The following is a 22,330-nucleotide window of genomic DNA, read 5'->3' as shown; positions in this document are numbered from 1 at the left end:
TGTTTTCAGGACCCCCGGCAAAGAGGCACAGACGATGGGGATTGTAGAAAAAACACAAGTTTTTTGTGGAGAGGGGGCTTAATAGAACAAGCCCCGGAGCAAATGGACCCAGGTCATGACAGGGCTCCTCTTTCCTTAGTGTGTGTGGGGGGATGGGGGTTTTTACCTATTGTGGGTATGCAGCCTCTCTGACCCTGGGTCCCCAATTACCGTTATACATAGATACATACATACATACACATAGTATACTATGTAATATAATTGTTAAAATTGAAATCAATGGGACATTTAGTGTAGTTTGTAGAATTTAATGGCATCTAACGGTGAATTTGCAGATTGCAACCAACTGAATACTTCTCCCCATGGTGGTACAACATTACGGCCTCTGAGAAGAGACGGTGGGCACGAAAAACTCAAAAGTCCCTCCTAGAGCCAGTGTTTGGTTTGTCTGTTCTGAGCTACTGCAGAAGAAACATGACGGTGCAACATGGCAGCCTCCGTGAAGAGAACCCATGCCTATGTACATAAAAACAGCTCATTCTAAAGTAACGAAAACACGATTCTTATTGTCATGGGATTACACACTAATTAAGACATACTTATGAATATTATATTCCATTTCTGCCAAGTCCGTTCCATAAATTCTACACACTGCACCTTTAAAGCCAGCTTTATCATAAATTTTACCCCTACTCTTTACTATTGCTTAAATGTAGATATGAAATGCCCTTGACCTCCAAGGTGAGGAAATGTATTCTCTTTCTGCTTCTCCCTATAGGCCTTAGTGAGTGGTAGATAGAACTATATAGAAACAAAAAATATTCCTTTTCCTTTCCTTTGTGTGTGTGTATTTTGTTTTTGTGTCATGCTTAGATTTAATGGTTGAATTAATTTTGTTGATGCAGCTAAAGGACTTCTGTATGGCAACAGATGGTAATAATCTGCTGCTCCATTTTTTTTCTCAATACACAAAGTGCATTTGTTTTAATACTATCAGCAATGAATTAACATTTGTTCATGTAAAAGGATGCCTTTCTATTATCAATGCCGGTCATATCCTTTGCAGAACGCCTTCTAGTGCTAGGCCACCTCAGAGATATGTGACTATCAAACTTACAAGCCACTGTAAAGGAGAGGAGAAAAGTCAGCTTAGAGAATTGATCCAATCAGCTAATTTCAAAAGGTGGGTGAAAAAGGCAACCCTGAATAAAGATGAATCTTGTTCAAAACTTGGAAAGTTAAATCAAATCCTAAAAGGTTGCAACCTTAATGAGTCCGAAATTGATTATCTGTGCCCGCGAGGTCTGGGTATCGAGTGAGTCTCTCAGCGTACGGCCCGTCTCTAAATCATGGCCTGAGTAACTGTATGTTCTGATTATATCACGGTCAAGTTTGAGCCACCCACACTTTTTCCAATGTGCGATAAATATTCATATTCTTGAGCCCACATGCTGTGACGGACTAATAGCCTGCTTAAAGATGTCTCCCAGGTGCACCAGAGAAAGTAAACGAGGGAAAAAGGAAAACAAGTGGTTGGGGGGGGGTAAAAGTGTGACAAGTATGTGTGTTCTTGTGAACGTGGAAGACGTGGTAGTGCATTGCTTCCCTGCTGAACCTTGCTTAACTTCTAATCATGTGAAAATGGCAAGCGATTCCATAACCTGTGATTGAATAACATGAAATAGAGGAAAAATATATTACAATTACAATGAAAAAAATAGAAGGAGGAACCTGACTGCCAGTGCTGCAAGACAAGTCTCGGCGCTTTGCTTTTCCCCACATGTGAACGTGGTGGAAGGTGTGCGAGGCCTCGTCTAAGCGGGAGCCAGAAGCGTGAGGAAGTGGTAATGTTACAGATTATGCCCTCCGTGTGGGTCCTGGGGTTAATGAAACTTCTGATGAGAAACACAATTTGCCTCTGTCTATTATCTCCACCGCCAATATCCTCTTCTTCTCCTCCTCTTCAAGTTTTTCCACAGGGTTTAGCAATCGGAGGGAAAGGATAGGAGCGGGAGGGCGGCATGTCTAAAAAGATGAGTTTTTAATCTCTTTAACATTTACATGTCCTACTCAGGGTTGACACAGGCTCCTCCGATCAGGAATTGTCTCTGACCCTGTCCAGCCTTCCTCAAGGACCCCAAACAGTGTTTATCATATCAAAACCCGGTCCTTGATCGACCCTGTCGGTCCACTAACTATCTGAAGCGCCCTTCTCCTCTGGACGGAGCAGAGGGTGTGCCGATGAATCTGCAGCTTGGATTTTACAAAAATATAAAAAACATTTACAACTTGACTTCAAGTGGATATGTTTGAGTTGGCTGGAGGTTACAGAATATGTTGTCTGTGATTTTTTTATGGAGATTTCTTAAATATCACGGCCGGTTTTACAGATCAAGGGTAAATCGATGGAATTTGCTCCAAGTAAGGGGAACTTTTACTATGTCTCCAGAAGTCTGTATGTGAAACAGGAAACAACTTTCTGTTGAAGTGATATTGACACCTCAGCCAAATCATTTTTGTGACAAGGGTGCTTGCCAAAAATGAGAACTCCAAAAAATCCCATTAGAGGAAAAGACGGCAACTACCCAGGGTCAACTGCAACTATATTATATGAAACTATATTGATGAAAAAACATGGCGTATTTATGCAAACCTTACTTCTTTGTATAGATCCAGACTTTCTATACTTTTTATACTTTATGTTATTTCTAGACTAATAATTATCATAACAATGATTAATAGTTCTTTAAACATATTTGGACATTGTTAATCCAAAAATTGCATCGGAGAGAAATTGTCAATGTAATTGCGTACATATATTTATATATATGCACATACATCCGTGCTTGTTTTTATACGCGTTGATGGTGCGCGCTGTTAACTTTTGAAATATCGGACTACAATTGTGGTCTAAATATTCAAACTTTTCAAAAACTTAATTTCTCAAGATTGCTTCTCCCACTAAGGGCACCTTTTTAAACTCTTCTTACACAAATGCATACAAACATATTGCCCTTCTTCATATTTCTTCATTAATTGTCAATAGCCATCAATTACATTCTGCCACATGAGCTGAAGCTCTTGCTTAAACCACCTTAAAATCTACTTTTCTTTCTTTTCTTGTGGGATGTCTGTTCTACAAGATGTCATCTAGACATACCTTGATGGAAAAGCTGTAATTAGACTCTCCTTCTCCAGCAAAATCAATGGTGGCTCTCACTATTGTCAAACATAATGGATATTTGCTCCCCCTCATGTGTTAGGGCCGTATGTGACAGTTGTCACATACGGCTTCGTGGAAGTTATACAGTAGCAAAAAAAAGTTGTCAGCTGTCAGTCACCTTCTCTCATGCACCCCAGTGTTTCTGCTGAGGTCCCTCTCCCTTACCTGGCACTGTCACTCTCTGCTGTATTAAATCTGACGCAAATGCATTGAATCTACTGCTCTACTGTTTTTATGCATTGCCGTGGGTAGTGAGGAGGCATCGGTTTTATGACTGGCAAGAAAAACACTGGTATGAACATAATCATATTTGATCTGGTATGAAATAACTAGACTAGACTAGAAATGAGGATAAGACTGTTGCACACAATGAAAGACGGAGGGAATAACAGCTGCAATTAAAGATTGAACCCTTGATGCCAGGTGCAATACCTGTGAAATAGCTTTATCTTCATTTCCCTTTAATCAAAATATCAGCAGTTTTTTGGGGGAAAAAAACACACAGGTGATCCATTAGCCTTTCTTTATGAACAGTGCTATGCCAAGGCTTACACTGATGGATGGCATCAGCCCTGACATCGTCATGGTAATCAGTGGAAAGCTTTCACCTTGAAGACTGCAGCAAAAAACATCTAGGTTGTGTAGGCAACCATGGTTCCCTGAGGAGGGACCAAATCTATTACTCATGGGACTGATCGAAACACTCTGCATTCACGCCTGAAAGGGCAGAGGAAGTGACGACGCCACACTTCTGTCTGCCCCCACGGGTATATATTGCAGCTTGACTTCCACTTCTTCCTCTTTTCGCCGCTTAGTGCCTCAGAATGGAACCATACCGCAGCACAGTAATAGATCTGGTCCCTCCTCAGGGAACCGTGGTTGCCTACACAACGTAGGCTTTCCCTATCGCAGGGACTGCGCTCTATTACTTATGGGGCCATATACCATCACAGGATAGTATTGTGATCACCCAAGGGAGGTTCACGTAATAACGTAACCCCCACTGGCGTGTCCCAGACATGTGAGTGGACGTGTGGGGGAAAAACTCTTGTGGGATACCTTCTGTAACACATGCATACTAAGGTCTGTTTGCCGAGCCTGGCATGTGGCAGCGCAGACCTCGTAATGTCCAAGGTGTAAAAAACGCACAAATGTGTGCGGGGACCTCCAAGACTCTGTCCGACATATATCCTCCACCGATGCCCCTCTGAAGAGGGCCCAAGAGGAGGCCACTCCCCTGGTGGAGTGTGTGCACAGACCCTGAGGCTCCTCTAATGACAGGCTTCTATCGGCCAAGTCTATGGCTTCCACCAGCCAAAGAACCAACTGCTCCTTGGACAGGGGCCTACCGTTTTCACAAACCAGTCATTTGGTCGAATAAACCAAATTGACGTGTGATCAGCATCTGGAATTTCATTTTCATCAGACGCTTGTTCAACATCCATAGATCCAGGTTGGGGCACAAATTCCAATCCTTTTTTGGGACCACAAAATGTCTGCTGTTGTGTCCTGGTGCCTCCCGCTCTACTGGGACGCTCTGTATCGCTCCCTTTTCTAGCAGAGAATCTATTTCTCTCTTCAGAACTTCTGCTTGATCGTCCGGTACCACCAATTCGATCTTTCCCCTGAAGCGTGTGGGGGTCGGGCGAACTAGATTTCGTAGCCCTCGGTGACGGTTTTCCAGTCCCACGGGCTCATCGTGCACATTGCCAAGCAGCTGTACATTGTGGCGGCTTGATGCGCACCGGATTGGGTGCGTGCAGGCTTATTTTGCGGGCCCGTGAGATCTGCACTTCAAGTCTGGGCGTTCTGTGAACGCGGCAGTGTTGGTCGGGTGTGTGCTTGCGCAACCACCGGTTCAACTCGTGGACCCACCGGTCTGATATGTACGCACCTTGGGCCTGGGCACCCCGTGGACGCGCAGGCACAGCATTCAATGGGTCGGGCGTGTGCCCACTCATGGCCAATTGATGCCTCACGGGCGATATGTTTTGATAAAAATTCTCTCCTAGTGGGGCATGACACACAATGGGACACTGGGGTTTATGAGTTTCGCTGGTTTTATTGTTGAATCTGTGAATGTGCTCAAACGGTGCTTGATGGTACTGTGGGGGTTCGTGCGTGGCAGGCTGTCATTTATAACGGAAGCCTGCTACACTCCTACGGTGGGTGTGTGGGAGGTGTGGGGGGATGGGGCATGTGATTCATGGCACAGACACATGGGCGCCAAGGTGGGCAAATGGTGCATGTGTTTTTTTCACTGTAAGTGTGTGCTGTCCAACTGTAGACACGGGAGAAAGGAGCACACTGGTGGGACAGGACAGTCGTCCTGCTGCCCCACCTGCCGTTTCCTCCGAGATCCAAGGCCTGCTCGCCGTGGCAGTGGGCTGCTGCCCTGCTGCGGCCTCATGTGAGACCGGGAGTGGTCTTCGGGGCGCAGCTGCCTCTGCTGTTCCTGTGCCTTGCCAGTGGGGCAGAATGCGTTCTGGGTCCAGCCTTGTGGCTTCTACTGCCCCTGGGTGCTCTAGAGAGAAGGAGGAGGCAGAGGAGGGCAGAAGCCCCCCCCCCCAAAGGCGCCAGTGGGGGACACCGGGCATCGAGCGCGGTCCTGGAGTCCAGTTAGGCCCAACCAGAGGGACCGGTTCAGGGCCACGCAGGCTCCCATGCTACGTCCGGTAGCTTGAGCCACGTAACGGGTAAGGCAGAGGGAGAGGTCCGTGGCCTTCCAAAGCTCCACCAGGGTTCCCCTGTCCACTGAGGCTGAGCCGCCGAGCTCTGCCAGCAGCTTGGCCTAATAGCGCTGGAGGAGGGTCTGGGTGTTGATGGCGCAGGCCCCCTGCCCTGACACCAGCTAGGCATTTTTTGCCACCCCCGCCAGTTGTTTGGCTGCCTAGGCGGCCAGGGCGAGGCAGCCAGTGACAGGTCCTTTCACTGGGTGGATGGTCAGGTAGCCTCTTACCGGTGCCCGTGCTGAGTAGGGATTCTCCCACCCCTTTACCAGTTCTGTGTGGACCTCGCGGAAGAGAGGGATTGTCGGAGCTTTCTGGAGGGGGGCTCCAGCGTAGAACTCCCTGTCCACCTCCTCCTCGTCTGATTTGCTCTCCATCGGTGTCCTCTTCGCGCCAGCGTGCCTCCCTTGTCCAGATCGTAGCCAGGGAGAGCTGAGCACAGGCTAGGAACTCCATGGTGTCCTCCAGGACCGCCACCTCAACATGCTATTTACCCAGGCATGCGGTGCAGGACCGATGCCAGTTGCCTTTCTCCCTACAGTGTCCGCAGTCCGCATACGACCTCCTTGCCGCCATTGCTCTATTTCCTTGCAGAGAGAGAAATTAATAAAAAGGTGTGTGTGTGTGTGTGTGTGTGTGTGTGTGTATGTGTGTGTACACTACTCACAAAAAGTTAGGGATATTTGGCTTTCGGCTGAAATTTATGGAAAATGTAAAAAGTTCACGCTACAGTGATATTATATCATGAAAGTAGAGCGTTTAAGTAGAAGCATGCAATGGTGATTTCCTCATCTCAAACAATGTATTGAAACAAAAGCCAACAACAGTGGTGGGTTTACCACAACAAAAAATGTCAATGTCTCAATAACTTGTCATGTGCCCTTGAGCATCAATTACAGCTTGACAACGACGTCTCATGCTGTTCACAAGTCGACTTATTGTCTGCTGAGGCATGGCACCCCACTCTTCTTGAAGGGCGGCCCTCAGGTCATTAAGGTTCTGGGGTACAGAGTTACGAGCCTCTACACGGCGACTTAGCTGATCCCATAGGTTTTCTATGGGATTCAGGTCTGGAGAAAGTGCAGGCCACTCCATTTGAGGTACCCCAGTCTCCAGCAGCCGTTCCCTAATGATGGAACCTCGATGAGCTGGAGCATTGTCGTCCATGAAGATGAAATTAGGCCTGTGTTGTTCATGCAGGGGCACAATGACTGGATTAATGATGTTATTCAGGTAGTATGGGCTTGTCACTGTACCATTCACAAAGTGTAGGGCAGTTCTGTATTGACTAGACACACCTGCCCACACTGTAACACCACCACCACCACCAAAGGCTCGTCTGGTGACAACAGTGGCTGATGCATAGCGCTCTCCTTGACGTCTCCAACATCGTTGGCGGCCATCATTTCTGCTCAACATGAATGGACTTTCATCAGAGAAATACCAATTCTAATTGAACCAGGAAATGTATTGGTCCATTCATGGATCAAACACCTATTGTGAATTGCCGTTCAGCTTCTTGTTAGAGAACAGCAAGTTGTGCCAAAAGTATTGAAACATTGAACAGTGGAACATGTGCATTCAAAAGTTTAGAGAAGGTCAAATTAAGTTCACCTGTAAAGGTTATAGTGCATTTAAGGTTCATCCTGATATTTCACCCGAAAGCCGAATATCCCTTACTTTTTGTGAGGAGTATATATATATATATATATATATTTTTTTTTTTACAGTCCATTTGTGCTATTTTAAAACATGTACAAACTAGTGATGTTAAAATGTGCCAACTTAACGACCGATCAGAGACAATCTGTCGTTTAGTTGGCACATTTTAACATCCATGTCGATAGTAATGTCGAAAATTGCTTTTAATGGCCTATTCAAAATGTTCTAAAAACTTTACTGTTTCCCAAAATAGCCTAGCCATGGCCATCGTGCCGTGGTGCAGGTGCAGGACTTTTGCTTTCTCACTTTGCAAGCTTGAAAATGGCAACTTTGCATCAGACTGAGAGGAGTCTCATGAAACCCGTGGCGCAATAAAAGGAATGAATGATCCCATGAATAGCAATAAAAGATCCCACCACGGCCGCTGGGCGCACCTCCGCCCGACTCTGGAGGTGCGCTCGGGGCCGGATGCGTATATTTACTCAGTTACATTTATTTATTTCAGGATTTATTTCATAGGCATATATACGTATATATTTTTTTGCTGCTGCTCTGACTGTCGCCCTCCAGCGCGGGGGGTATAGACAGGGACAGCATTGGGTGACTTCTGCTTGTCCCATCTATTCCGGCATTTGTCATGGCATGTGTGAAAAGGTGCAAGACAGAAATCTTCCTGAATGTAGCTGAATGTGTTAATAGTGAAACTCGAAGTGCTGAAAAGGTTATCCCAGTAATTGACTGTGAACTATGTGTGATAGGGGAATAATAATGCATTCTATAGGCTCTACCATGCCAACCTGCCAATGTCATCTCCTTTATCCCCATTTGAATGAATCTCTTGGAGTGATTCTTCACTCTTCACAAGGCCACAGAGCAATGATGGATGGATGGCCGGGTGCGTATGCGTCATTTACCCTGGGAAGAGATGGCACCCGGATGCACTATGGAATAAAGGCAAGCCCCCAGAGGCAGTGCGATGCTCTGGGCAGTGTTCTGCTGGGAAACATTCGGTCCTGGCATCCATGTGGATGTTACTTTGACAAGTACCACCTACCTAAACATTGTTGCAAACCAAGTACAAACCTTCATGGCAACGGTATTCCCTGTTGGCAGTGGCCTCTTTCAGAAGGATAATGCGCCCTGCCACACTGCAAAAAATGTTCAGGAATGGTTTGAGGCACATGATTAAGAGTTCATGGTGTTGACTTGGCCTCCAAATTACCCAGATCTAAAAACGATCGAAATCTGTGGGATGTGCTGGAACAACAAGCTCAATCCATGGGTCCCACATTGCAACTTACAGGACTTAAAGTATCTGCTGCTAATGTCTTCGTTCCGGATACCACAGGACACCATCAGATTTCTTTTGGAGTTCATGCCTCAACAGGTCAGAGCGGGTTTTGGCGTCATAAGGGGTCCTACACAATATTAGGCAGGTGGTTTTAATGTTCTGGCTGATCAGTGTATTCCCATTGTTAAAATTAGTTTTAGTCACTGTGAGGGGAAAAAATGTTTCAGCAGCCAGCCAGGAACAGATATGGGATTACCCTGAAGCATCGGTGCTTCTTTAAATCCCAAAGCCAGCTGTAGAAGCAGGAGACACTGCTCGATACACTGCTGTGATAATCTAGGAAGCATAATGAATTTACAACCCACCAGTGAATGTCACAAATATCTAGAATAGGAGTGCAAGATGCTATGTGATGCTAGGTTTAACGTAAGTCTAATGTGGCGAACACAATGAAAGTGATGATCACTTTCCCCTTTCAAGGAAATCTCCTCGGTTGTTGTAATCAGTATTAGGCTGGTTATAAAGCCAAAGTTATTTTTTTCTTTGTGGCTGGTAAAGCGCTGTTATTGTTACTTTTTCTTATTCTGTTATCACTTTGACATAAGATCAGATGTCCGCTTCAGTAGTTTGATTGCATTGTCAGTCAAAAGCTGGCATTGGCATGAGGCAGAAAAAGTACAAGTTATCAATAGTCAGTGATCAACTCCTCCATAGCTTTGTGATGCCAAACGGCTAAATGCATAGTTTGAAACTGAGAAATTGGAGTGCTAGTGTAGGTGCCTTAGGGCAGTGATGGTGTTTGGCTGAAGTACTACTATCGGTCCTTGATATTACAGGTGTGTCCTTTACTGGTGAGCAGTTATCTTGGTTTACCGCTGTTAATAGGCTCTGACAATAGTGATTATCCCATCTATCTAATGCAGTTGGGGAGTAACACATTCTCACACTCTGCCAGCCACTGCAGTGCCGCATGGCACTTCTGACTGCAGAGCACGTTTTGGCCCGGTCGCTGGCTGCCTTCTTTACTTTCATGGTTAATTAACTGCCAAGATAGGACGAAGAAGACAACTAAGCAGACACGTATGACGCCATCAACACAATGCAGGGCGAAGCAGGAATTTAAGCTTCTGAGATTTGACAATGGTGTGTGTCTTGGCGTGTACATTTGGGATGTTATATTTGTGTGTAGTTCTTTTTTTTCTTAAAGTTTTTAAAGCTTGGGTTACTGATTTGCAATGCACCCAGCCCCCAACCCACATACACACACTCACACTGCTCTTTGTCTCTTCTATACGCATCATAAGGTATTAAACCCTGAGGGCAAAGATGCTACAACATGGAATACATGAAACAGATAACTCCATTTTATTTTATAGCTTACAGAATGTATCACGGCCTGGGTCAAAGCCAGTCAGCATAGGGGATGGAAACCCCCCCCCCCTCCCCATTAAATTAATTACCGAATCCATGTTTTAAGTGCTCATTTCACCATGCCAGACATTATAGATGACGGTGTAGACTAAACACTGCCGTCTGTCAGTCAGGCTTTTAATAACCATCTCTCTTCTATATGTACTGTTTTGTCTTGGGCTCTTCCTCCGGCCTATCAGTGTGCATGAGCATAATAATACGCGATGTCATGTGATGAGCAGACAATTTCAAGGTGTTTTATAAACGGAAGTCCATTTTTCTTCCACTCTTTCTCTCTTCATCAGTAGTTGATGAAGAAGCCCTGAGGAAGAAGATCGCTGATGAACTGTATAAAGGCCTGCAGCAGGAGAGGGAAAAGGCGGAACAGGAACTTCAAGGCTGGTAAGACGCATGCACAAATACATACACGCATACATGCAGGTATGGGTTCACATGCTTTAGTGCGACATTATGAGCCAGTTGTGGTGTATTTTTCTGAACTTCCATTCTTCTATTTAAGTAGTCATTTCATTTACAATTATTAAATAATAACATTTCCCATTTTGACCCCTAATAAAAAATGGCACATGCAAATCCATGCTGCTGCTGTGTTTTATTTAGTTTGGTGTAGCGAACACTGCAGTTATTTATGAGGCAATTTGTTATTTGTGGTGGAGTATTAGAATAAGAATTAACGTCTTTCGTCTGAAAGTCGAAAAAGTTTCCCGGGAGCTGTTCAGCTGCTGTACACATCTCTCATCTCTCCCAATCTTTCTCTTGGTATTTTCACTTTTCGCCTCGTCTATTTTCCCTCGATTCTCCCCGTCTCCCTCTGCTGTCTTCTTACGATGTACCGTAATAGAATGCCGTGGAACCTTTCCCAGTGTCAATTCCACTTTTGGAATTTCATTAGAATCCGGGACACTTTCAGATGTGACCATTCTCTGGTTTCATTAATAGTCAAAAAGGTCAGTACCAATCTCTGCGCTCCCCACTGTGTTTCCAATTTACCTCTCTTCCGAAGCACATCAGCACTTTTTCCCCTCCCTCTATCTCTCCCTCCTCTCTCCCTTTCTCTTACTGGCTGAATCAATTAATCATGCCTGAGAGAGGAGGGCGCCATCCTGAGGTAATTTCCTGAGCGCTGAGTGGGCGATCCATTAGCCGGGGCCAGATGAAGAATCATACTCCTCATCTGAGAAGCGTCTTACCATCTAATTCTTCTCCCCTTATCCACTTGTGCGTTCTGTTCTTCTCCACGTTCCTCTCTTCTACCCTCTTGCGCTGGGAAGGAACAGGTGCACACACACAGTAATGTCCTTTAAAGGCATCGCTCCTTCTCGAACGGAGCGCCGAGGAGGTCCAAGCCACTGTTATTACTCAGTAAATGCACAGTGTGCTGTAGACAAAATGAGTGTAGTTACAGACTGAGAACGAGGTACTGGTGGCCTGGCGATTAGCGGCCTTTCGAGACACATTCAAGAAGGGAAAGATTAATAAGGGGTTTGAAAAATGGTTTGGCAATCGATGTGTGTGTGATTTCTTTTTGTTAGTCCTTCCTGAGTCCTCGCTATTGACATCCATTCAGCGGAGTAAGTACCTCAAATTACACCGCACTCGCAATTAATTCAAATCATGGCAATCGTTATTCTGTGTATACTGTGGCCCGTTTAGGATGGCTTTGAAGCCCTCTTTTTGTCATCTTGGCAAAGCCATTTTTTCATATTCAGGTTTTGTCAAACATGGGTTTGTAAAAAAGCAGTCATCCGCGAACTGTTTTTCCAGCACTTGTATTTATGTTAAGTGCTTAGTTCTATGTTGCACGTAAATTACTGTACTTACTTTTTTATTGGCTGTGTGAAAAAACAAGAGGAAGAGAAAGATGGCGACGAAGGGAGAAAGACAAAATGAGACAGACAGGAAAAAGAGAGTGAAAGAGGGAATAAAAGAGACAAAGATTTATTGGTGTGTCTGTGTTTCTGCTCTCATAGTTAAAAGTTGAGTGGGTACTAAAATGGTGGGTAAATCATCTTTGTTGATCTAGAAGAGCTGTCTGATTACCCCCAGGGAGCCCAAACCACCAACCACGGTATTGATGTGAAATTTTATTTTCTGTCAAGCCATAAAAGATAAAAAAGTGGAGCGAGCATCTGGTTGACTGGTTGGCCCCCCTCTTTGGCATCTTTGCCACAGTCACAGGGATATGGTGAAAAGTGTCCCTGTAGCATCTCCATGGAAATGCCATTAGGCCAACTGGGGGCTTTATTGACCGTGGTGCTTTGCTTGGAGAGCTGTAATCAATAGTTCCTTTAATGTTGTCTCTCTCGCTCTGCTAAGTTCTCTGATTTCTCCTTTTTTTTTCCCCCATTTTGTCTTCAAAATGTTTGTGTTTTGAAGACAAAATGGGGAATTGACTTCAGAAGAGCCCCCAGAAGCAGTAGCACCTGCGGGCGATTCTGAGTCCTATACTGTAGAGCACATTATGTTCTTGTAAAGTGGCTCAGTTGCCTTCGTATGTGGGGTTTGGCTATAATCCCCGGATTCATATGCGTTTCCTCCCACACCCAAAAACAAGCATGCACAAAAAACATTATATACATTATAATATTCTATTTTACATAATGTTTTTCGATCTTTGTGTCAACCAGAGTGATGAGCATCAAAATCTTTTAAATCCTCTAGATCAGGGGTGCCCACACTTTTTTCGGCTTGCGGGCTACTTTTAAAATGACCAGGTCAAAATGATCTACCTGCATTAAAAAATGCTAAATATATTTATTTATATATATACTGAGCGTAGTTTATATATACAATATATGTTGGCGTACCTTGCATCACTGCATGAACCCTTATGGCACAATACAATTAAATACATTTATGGTCACTACCTTACTCTGATGACTTGCACTGAATGGAGTCAGCCAGGGTTGCATAGTCCAGACTGTAGCTGGTGGTAGCCAGCCTCAAGCAGGCTTCCAAATGATCATCAGTCATGGTGGAACGGTATTTGGACTTAATTATCTTCATATGGGAAAAAGGCTGACTCGCATAAATAAGTAGAGCCGAATATTGCAGTCAAGGAGGGAGCACATTTCCTCATTTTTGGGTACTTTTCCCTCTGTGGGTAAGTTCCAAAACTGTCCATGAGCCCTGGACTTGAGCTGGGTGTCAGCCTGTGGTGTCAAAATCTCAACCTCCACTGCAGACAGTGTTGCAATTTTTAATGCGAGGGAATCAACCTCAATATCTTCCGTAAATGGGGAGCACATAAATGTAACGATTAGAGTAGAGCAAAGTCTTGAAACCGTTTATCAAAGCCTGACAGAAAGTTTTCAAACTGCTCCGTGGAGCACCCACTGTCAAGTTGTGCAGACGCCTCCCTTGGGTCTCCAGCTCTGATGCGAGGTTTTGAAAGTTCCCCAAATCATGGCGCTGCAGCTTTGAGGACAGAAGTTGCATTTTCCGTTTGAAAGCATTACCTGAACTGATCATGTTGACCACGGTTTTGTCTTTTCCTGGCAGCCCTAAATTGAACTCATTCAAAATGTTGGTCAGATCAGTTAAAAAAAACAACAACCTTTTGAATGGCGCGTGATCTACCCAACCTACCTCTGCGTTCTACCGGTCGATCGCGGTCGACATATTGGGCACCCCTGCTCTAGATCAACTCAGGTTCACTCCCAATGACAGAAAACTAAGGATTGGGTAAAAACTACCCGGAGTTTTCCTTAATTGTTGGCATCGAATTAAATGCAGAAAATTTTCTATATTCTATTTGTTTTCTTCTTTTGTACATTGGCAAAGCAAAGAGTCCAAACGAGCCCTTGTTTGAAGGATCTTTTTTGTGTGCTCTCGCTCAGACATCTGATAAATAGAGTGGGGATTTTGTTTATTTTAATGATTTTCATTAGTGAAGTTATTTATTGTTATATACAGTGGGGCAAAAAAGTATTTAGTCAGCCACCAATTGTGCAAGTTCTCCCACTTAAAAAGATGAGAGAGGCCTGTTATTTTCATCATAGGTATACCTCAACTATGAGAGACAAAATGAGAAAAAAAAATCCAGAAAATCACATTGTCTGATTTTTAAAGAATTTATTTGCAAATTATGATGGAAAATAAGTATTTGGTCAATAACAAAAGTTCATCTCAATACTTTGTTATATACCCTTTGTTTGCAATGACAGAGGTCAAACGTTTTCTGTAAGTCTTCACAAGGTTTTCACACACTGTTGCTGGTATTTTGGCCCATTCCTCTATGCAGATTTCCTCTAGAGCAGTGATGTTTTGGGGCTGTCGCTGGGCAACACGGACTTTCAACTCCCTCCAAAGATTTTCTATAAAGTTGAGATCTGGAGACGGGCTAGTCCACTCCAGGATCTTGAAATGCTTTATACGAAGCCACTCCTTCGTTGCCCGGGCGGTGTGTTTGGGATCATTGTCATGCTGAAAGACCCAGCCACGTTTCATCTTCAATGCCCTTGCTGATGGAAGGAGGTTTTCACTCAAAATCTCACGATACATGGCCCCATTCCTTCTTTCCTTTACACGAATCAGTCGTCCTGGTCCCTTTGCAGAAAACCAGCCCCAAAGCATGATGTTTCCACCCCCATGCTTCACAGTAGGTATGGTGTTCTTTGGATGCAACTCAGCTTTCTTTCTCCTCCAAACACGACAAGTTGAGTTTTTACCAAAAAGTTCTATTTTGGTTTCATCTGACCATATGACATTCTCCCAATCCTCTTCTGGATCATCCAAATGCTCTCTAGCAAACTTCAGACGGGCCTGGACATGTACTGGCTTAAGCAGGGGGAGACGTCTGGCACTGCAGGATTTGAGTCCCTGGCGGCGTAGTGTGTTACTGATGGTAGCCTTGGTTACTTTGGTCCCAGCTCTCTGCAGGTCATTCACTAGGTCCCCCCGTGTGTTTCTAGGATGTTTGCTCACCGTTCTTGTGATCATTTTGACCCCACGGGGTGAGATCTTGCGTGTGAGCCCCAGATCGAGGGAGATTATCAGTGGTCTTGTATGTCTTCCATTTTCTAATAATTGCTCCCACAGTTGATTTCTTCACAACAAGCTGCTTACCTATTGCAGATTCAGTCTTCCCAGCCTGGTGCAGGTCTACAATTTTGTTTCTGGTGTCCTTTGACAGCTCTTTGGTCTTGGCCATAGTGGAGTTTGGAGTGTGACTGTTTGAGGTTGTGGACAGGTGTCTTTTATACTGATAACGAGTTCAAACAGGTGCCATTAATACAGGTAACGAGTGGAGGACAGAGGAGCCTCTTAAAGAAAAAGTTACAGGTCTGTGAAAGCCAGAAATCTTGCTTGTTTGTAGGTGACCAAATACTTATTTTACCGAGGAATTTACCAATTAATTCATTAAAAATCCTACAATGTGATTTCCTGGATTCTTCCCCCCCATTCTGTCTCTCATAGTCGAAGTGTACCTATGATGAAAATTACAGGCCTCTCTCATCTTTTTAAGTGGGAGAACTTGCACAATTGGTGGCTGACTAAATACTTTTTTGCCCCACTGTATGACCTAATGTGGGGCTGAACAATTTGGGAAAATAATCTAATTGCGATATTTTGACCAATATTGTGATTTAGTATGCAATTTAGTAGTATTTTTTTGTAAGTTCCTTATGTTTTGTATTTTTCACTAAACACAAGCAATAAATCATTCTATAGTATGACCAACACAGCATTGGATACATTCAACATATAAACTGCTCTTTCCTGTAGGCCAGGTCTGTTTGAATTTGGTTAATCGTTCAGCCCTAACCTAAAGCCTGAAAGGCAAACACAGAACTTTATTTTTCATATGTGACCCACCGCAAACTTTAGGGTCATTTGGTGGCTTTCGAGATTTTTTTTTTTCCCCGCATCATTTGAAAGTGGAGAATCGGAGCTTCCAAACAAGGTGTCACTTGTGCAAATCAAGCACACATTTTTAAAGCTATGACTTGTTAATGACAAGGGTGTGGCAAACCGTGTTTCTGAGATAACCACCTCCAAAGTTTTACCCACACCAGGTTCATTCAGCCCCCAGAATGCAAATGGGGTTGGCGGACAAACAAAGCCTCATGGCTACTTAACATACTGCTGAATGGGCCAATAACAAACAGCTCAACAACACACAACTGATTTTGTTTTTAAAAAAGCTTTTATTTAACAGTAAGAATATACATGTTTTATAAAAGTGGAATTATTTTTGAGTTTAAAAGTATGGCCTACACAACAAAATGTAGAGTCTATCAATATTACGAGTCTCAGAAAATCCCGAAATCTGAAAATTTGTCACCAACCTCAACGGACTTCATCACGTCGATTCTTCCGTTGTAACAACAACGGACGTATCGTTGGTCTCCTGTGGTGCGTGAAAATATCCCGTTGACAGCAGCGCTGTCATTCTCCGTGTCGCCGTCGGAGAACTGACTTATCATCGAGGAAAATGAAGTCCAGTACGCGCTGCTAACACTGACTTGGATCTATCGTACCGGTCAGATTGAAGTCCGAAATATGATTCAGAGCTTCCGCCACCCGCTAGGTATATATGTGTTATTAGGCTATTATAAGAGTACTACAATTGCGTAACATGAACAAAAATGTTTATCTCGGTCATTTATATGACTATTAATCGTGAACTAAAATTTCCCAAATAGGAATGCATTTGATTTTTTTATGTGTTTTTACGCCTTTATTTTCTTTTGATTATCACAATATCCAGAAATTATTTTCTCAGCATGAAATGACGAAGATGAGCTGAAGGTGTTTTGACATTCTTGCAATAGAGTCACTGGTCCTGTCCATGTAAAGAAAATGTTGTCTCGATATCTCTTTGTTTTCTTGTTGAGGCATTAGATAGCTTTCACAACTTTGTTTCAGAATGTCATTTTCAATATTCAAAAGCAGTCCAATACATAGCTTTTTTTGTGTGACTATTTTTTCAGTTCTTATGTATTTATTGAACAAAACATGAGCATACTGTTATCTTTTAATTAAAACTATTGGGAGGCACAGGATGCCCCGTTTTTTGTCAGCAGGGCCTTCTAAAGGTAATTGAATTGTGATGGTGGTTCAAGTCCCTGAAGCGCACATTCCAGGACAAAACTCCTTTTAATGTGTAAGTTATTGAGGGATTGCAAATATCTTAGATTTTCTTGAGGCTAAGACTAACTTCTGCCTTGTGCCATTGTTATTTTGTATTATTTTTAGCTGTCTGTTGCCTGTCAGGTGGCAGCAGGGTGTACTGTGGTTTACCATAGACACTGAAAAATAGAGAAACATCTGAATCTTCTCTCTCTCTCCAAACACGCTAAAGTGCTATATTATACAAACCAAAATGAAAGGCCATTAACACCATGAGCTGCTCAAGCTTTCTCAGTTTTCCTGGGCTCCGATATTGATCTTCGCAAAGCGCAATTTATTTTTATCTGTTTATGTTTGCGGATCTGAAAGATGTTGGTGTTTTAGGTTTGGCAATGTTTCTAATAGAGAGGGGGATGATCATGAAACCCACAATTGGATGCTACAGTGTCTGGATTTATAGGTGGTAGATTCATTCAAATCTAGTCAAGTATTATAGTCTATGAAGTCAGCCTTTCCAAGTTTTAATTTACTTAAATGATTCACATTTTAACAACTACAAAGTAAATATATTTAAAGAAGGCAGTATGGTGTTCAATGAAAGTCTAAATAAAATTGCAATAGTAAACTGAAACTGTTATTTTAAATATTCTAATATATTCTAATATATTATTCCATTACATTCAGCTTTTTTTTTCCCTTTTACTCCTCCCATCCCGAGATACCCTAATTTGTCCTTGAGTGAGTGTGCCATAGCAGATCTCCAGGTGTCCTGGCTGTGCATGTTCTCTTCAACTGGAGAGAAGTTTGTGCTCTTGCAGAAGAGCGTGTTTTGGGTGCAGACATTACTCATTTGTAGCGGGAAGCGGCTGCATGGAGCAGATTTGACAGTGGCCCTTCTGTGCGACGCATCAGAGCAGAACCGCTGCAGAGAAAAGGACTCTCACGCAGGCTATTCCCTCTGTTTCTATCTTCTTATGACTTGCATTTCTCTCTCTCGTTCTCTCTCTCTCTCTGTCTCTCTCTCTCCCCTCTCCCCCGTTCCTGGTTTCACCATCTTTCATCCCCTCTCCATTTTCCTTCTTTTCTTTCCCTCTGTCCCTCTTTGTCTTTCTTTCCTCAGTTTGTATTCCCTTTGTCCGAACCTCATCTTTTGCCTCCCTATTCTTCCCTTCAATTCCACTTTCTTTCTTTCCCTGTTCCCTCGAGCACTTCTGCTCCATCAGCATTCTGCAGCCCTCCAGCGGTCAGCCCGTTAGCTTGTGGCATGGTTTCCGAGGCACTGTGTTCCAGAAGGAACTATCTCTCAGCAGATTACACTCAGATGAGAGAAGGCCCTTTAATGGGACCGCTCCCCAGGTGGTCCACAAAACACATTAGGGGGCTCTGTGTGTACTTAGAGGAGATGCGGATCTGGGAATTGTAGACAGGGTGGTTATAGATTGTGTGTATGTGTGTGTGTGTGTATATACACCCATGTGTGTGTACTTATACGTGTGTGTCTGTACATGTCTGAGAGTAATGTTGACTGTTGTCTCCAAACTTTTGCCTGTTATTTCACAATGTAGTCAAACAGACCTTATTTGCCCGTGTGCTGTAATTGCATCCCAGACGTTTGAGTGAGAACACTGACCTTCTGCCTGTGCCTCTATCTCCCCCTCGCTCGTATAGCCAAGGCCGCCTGTTGAATTCTTTATTGGATCAGATGGATGCAGACAGTCTCACTTACAGATTTTAGCTTGTTGTTATCTCCCAGAACATTCCAACTTCGTGGTTCCGCAAAAGAATACAACATATTTGCAAAAAATGCAAAACATGACACATAAAGGTTTTCAAAATGCAGGTAGCCATAGAGGGAAACACATAATGTTGGCTGTGCATGACACAACCTGTCCTGCATATAGTAGTGACATGCAGGAAAATAACTTCTCCTCAAGACGTCACCTTGAATATTCAGACTTCTGGGGTGCAGATATCGCTGGCAATGGTGACCTTGGGCAAGTAACTTCACCCCAAACTGCTCCCAACTACGGTAGCTGGTTGGTGTTTTTGTATGTGAATGTATGCATGAGTGCATGAGCTGTGTGAGTGGATGTCATGAGTAGAAAAGCACTATTGCATTTACCATTTACAATTACGAACACTATGTAATTCCATTTATCATTTACTTTACTATTAGTCTGTGTTTGATGCCTAGCTCAGACGTACACTGCATTAGTGTATATCCTTTTCCAATACCGGTTGTTGTCTCTTGCCTTCTTCTTTTTTCCTCCTTTCATCAAAGGTAGTCAATAAATCAAGCATAATGAAGACCACCTCAATTACAGCAGGATACATAAAAATGGCATATAAAGAAATGGCACAAAGGAAATTACATTCTCTGCTTGTGGTGCGCCACAGTATATCTCCACAGTTCCGTCCCGAGTATAGGGAGGTTAGATGGTATGGATGGTGGTTGATATGTGCATGATATCAGAACAGGATACAATGATCTTTGTGCATCAGGTCCTATGAGGGCAGCACTAAAATGAAAATGACATCCGCTGTGATGTTATGTCCTGGCTCTAGAGCATGCATGTTTTGAAATGGCAGAGGATATTGGGCAAAAATGGCTTTCACTTCCATTTAGGAGAGTTAGGACCCCCCGTAATCTTATCTGCAATCATATTAGCCTGCCCCCCACCCTTTCACTCCTTTTCTGAACCTCCCATATGGCCTATATCAACTGCCTTGCAGCAATCCATAGTACCCATGAGTAAAGTGTGTGTGTGTGTGTGTGTGTGTGTGTGTGTGTGTGTGTGTGTGTGTGTGTGTGTGTGTGTGTGTGTGTGTGTGTGTGTGTGTGTGTGTGTGTGTGTGTGTGTGTGTGTGTGTGATCACATGTGGGCAGGGGGAGGGCTTACTCACATAAAAAATTCATAGGCAGCATTCAGCGACATTATTTCTACATCAATTTTGCATGAAGTCCTTAAACTCCTTTGTTCTGAGGCGCTTGGTCTAAGGTTGCCCGGTTATGCAAGTCGGTCAAAATAAATTCTCCCAGACCAACAGTACCAAGGCTGTCGAACCGGCCAGATGACAGGTGGACAACATAAAGCATTAGCAAGCATATTCAAGTTAAGTTTGAAGTGAGAGGGAGAGGTCGTCCACATTGGGACAGGAAATGCTCTTGCTTGGGCGAAAGGTTGAAGCTTGCAGATCGTATACCCCGTATTTGAATGGTCTTCTGTACTGTTGAAAGAAACACAACAAGTTTGACACAATTTGGTACTAAGTTGACTCCTCACAATATGTCAACTGAGGCAAGAATGTTTGAGCTTCATGAAGCAACCATTATATTTTAATAAGAGCAGGCATCAGGATAGAGGGAGAGAAGGCGTTTAAAGTTTGTGATTGCAGCAAGCCAATTTGCATGAAGTTGAATGCTGCTCTACTGTGGAGCATTGAGACATTGACTATGTGTTGTTTCTCCATCAAAATGGAGGGAAAACGTATGCCTACTGCACGACCACTCAGCAGCCAGGTTTTCCAACATAGCTTCCTCAAGTGTCAGAGCTTTGTTGGTGGCCCTTGGCCATTACCTGAAGTCTGCAGGTTATGGCCAGGTTGTAGTGCAGTCAAGCACTATAAGGTTTACATTTCTCAACCAATGTTAATAAGTCATTTTTATAATCAAGGGTTTATGATCTACGTGAAGTAGATTGCTCCGCCATGTCCGCTAATGGTTACGAATTGGTTGACATGCTTCCTGTGACGCACCGGCGTATATCGATCCGTCAATCGATTTTCCTGGAAGTTCATACCCGGTGGTAGTCGAAATGCATAGTGATATTGAGGCTTACAGGGAACCAATCTAAACGAAGATGGTGTCATTATTTTATCGCCATTACACTGTGCGCTCAACATTAACTTCATAATGATAAGCAAAAACAAAAAATGTGTCTATTGTGCCTTTAGAAAATAAAGCAGTTCCAAGTTCCCAAAGCATATTTGATTTCTCTTTTTCAAGGCCATCTGCTCGAGAAAAATGGAAAATATTGTGTGTCTATGCACACAGAGGCTAACACTCTTTCACACATTTACACAAATGAACGCACTGTGGTGTGGGGATGTTGTGGCCACACCTGTCTTGGGTCTAGATAATTGGGCCCGGGATCAGGGTGGATGTACGCCTGTTGCTAGTTAGCGCAATCAACGAGTAACAGTTAAAACCCCTATTCCCACACACACACACACACACACACACACACACACACACACACACACACACACACACACACACACACACACACACACACACACACACACACACACACACACACACACACACACACCCACCCACGCACACGCACACACAGGGGGAGCCTCTGTTATGACAATGTTCCATCTGTCTTGGCTTGTTACATCTTGTCACTCTCTACAATAAACTGGTGTGTTTACAACATCTCTGCCTGTGTCTCTGTGTCGGAGGGCCCTAAAAAATGGATTTCTAATGGGGTGTGGTAGGCAGATCTGCTACAATGGCACCTGAACAGGGACTCTCCGGCACGGGGAAGGGACACAGGAGGGTCTTCTGAAGATGCACTGGAGCCACCAGCAGGTCAACGGATGGCCACAGCACCAGCCCTCTCCCAACTGTCAGCAGCCGCACCCAGGGTGTCCAGTGGACGACCGGTAGAGAAGAAAAGGCAGCATCCATCATGGGTAACTGCCTGCAGCTAGCTGCCCCGCCCGGCAGCCAAGTCAAGACCATCCAGCAGCCACCGCCAGGACCATTCAGCAGCCCAGCAGCCAGATCACCCCTCCAAACAGCCCAAGCCACCACACCTCCACCAGCCAGCACAGCAGTCGAGGCCCCAAGCTCTGGAAGGGAGGAGGGAAGTCTGTCATCGCCCTGGGGAGGCTCACCCATGGACCGTGCTG

At 44.0% G+C, this 22,330-nt stretch overlaps 1 protein-coding gene across 2 annotated transcripts in view; it reads left to right on the top strand.

Annotated features, from left to right (window-relative positions):
• chchd3a (coiled-coil-helix-coiled-coil-helix domain containing 3a) overlaps window positions 1-22,330 on the top strand; it is a 92,219-nt gene that overhangs the window by 5,372 nt on the left and 64,517 nt on the right. Inside the window, exon 4 of one of the 2 annotated variants that reach the window (XM_080022079.1) lies at window positions 10,624-10,717. In XM_080022079.1, the coding sequence (XP_079878205.1) occupies window positions 10,624-10,717 (94 nt within the window). Of the gene's footprint in view, window positions 1-10,620; window positions 10,718-22,330 lie in introns of both variants that reach the window. The other variant, XM_080022078.1, reaches the window with a different exon arrangement.

This window comes from Zeus faber (genome assembly GCF_960531495.2).
Source record: "Zeus faber genome assembly, chromosome: 21".
Classification (NCBI taxonomy): Eukaryota; Metazoa; Chordata; class Actinopteri; order Zeiformes; family Zeidae; genus Zeus; species Zeus faber.
The sequence above is the reverse complement of the archived record's forward strand: the minus strand, read 5'-3'. Positions and strand labels throughout refer to the sequence as shown.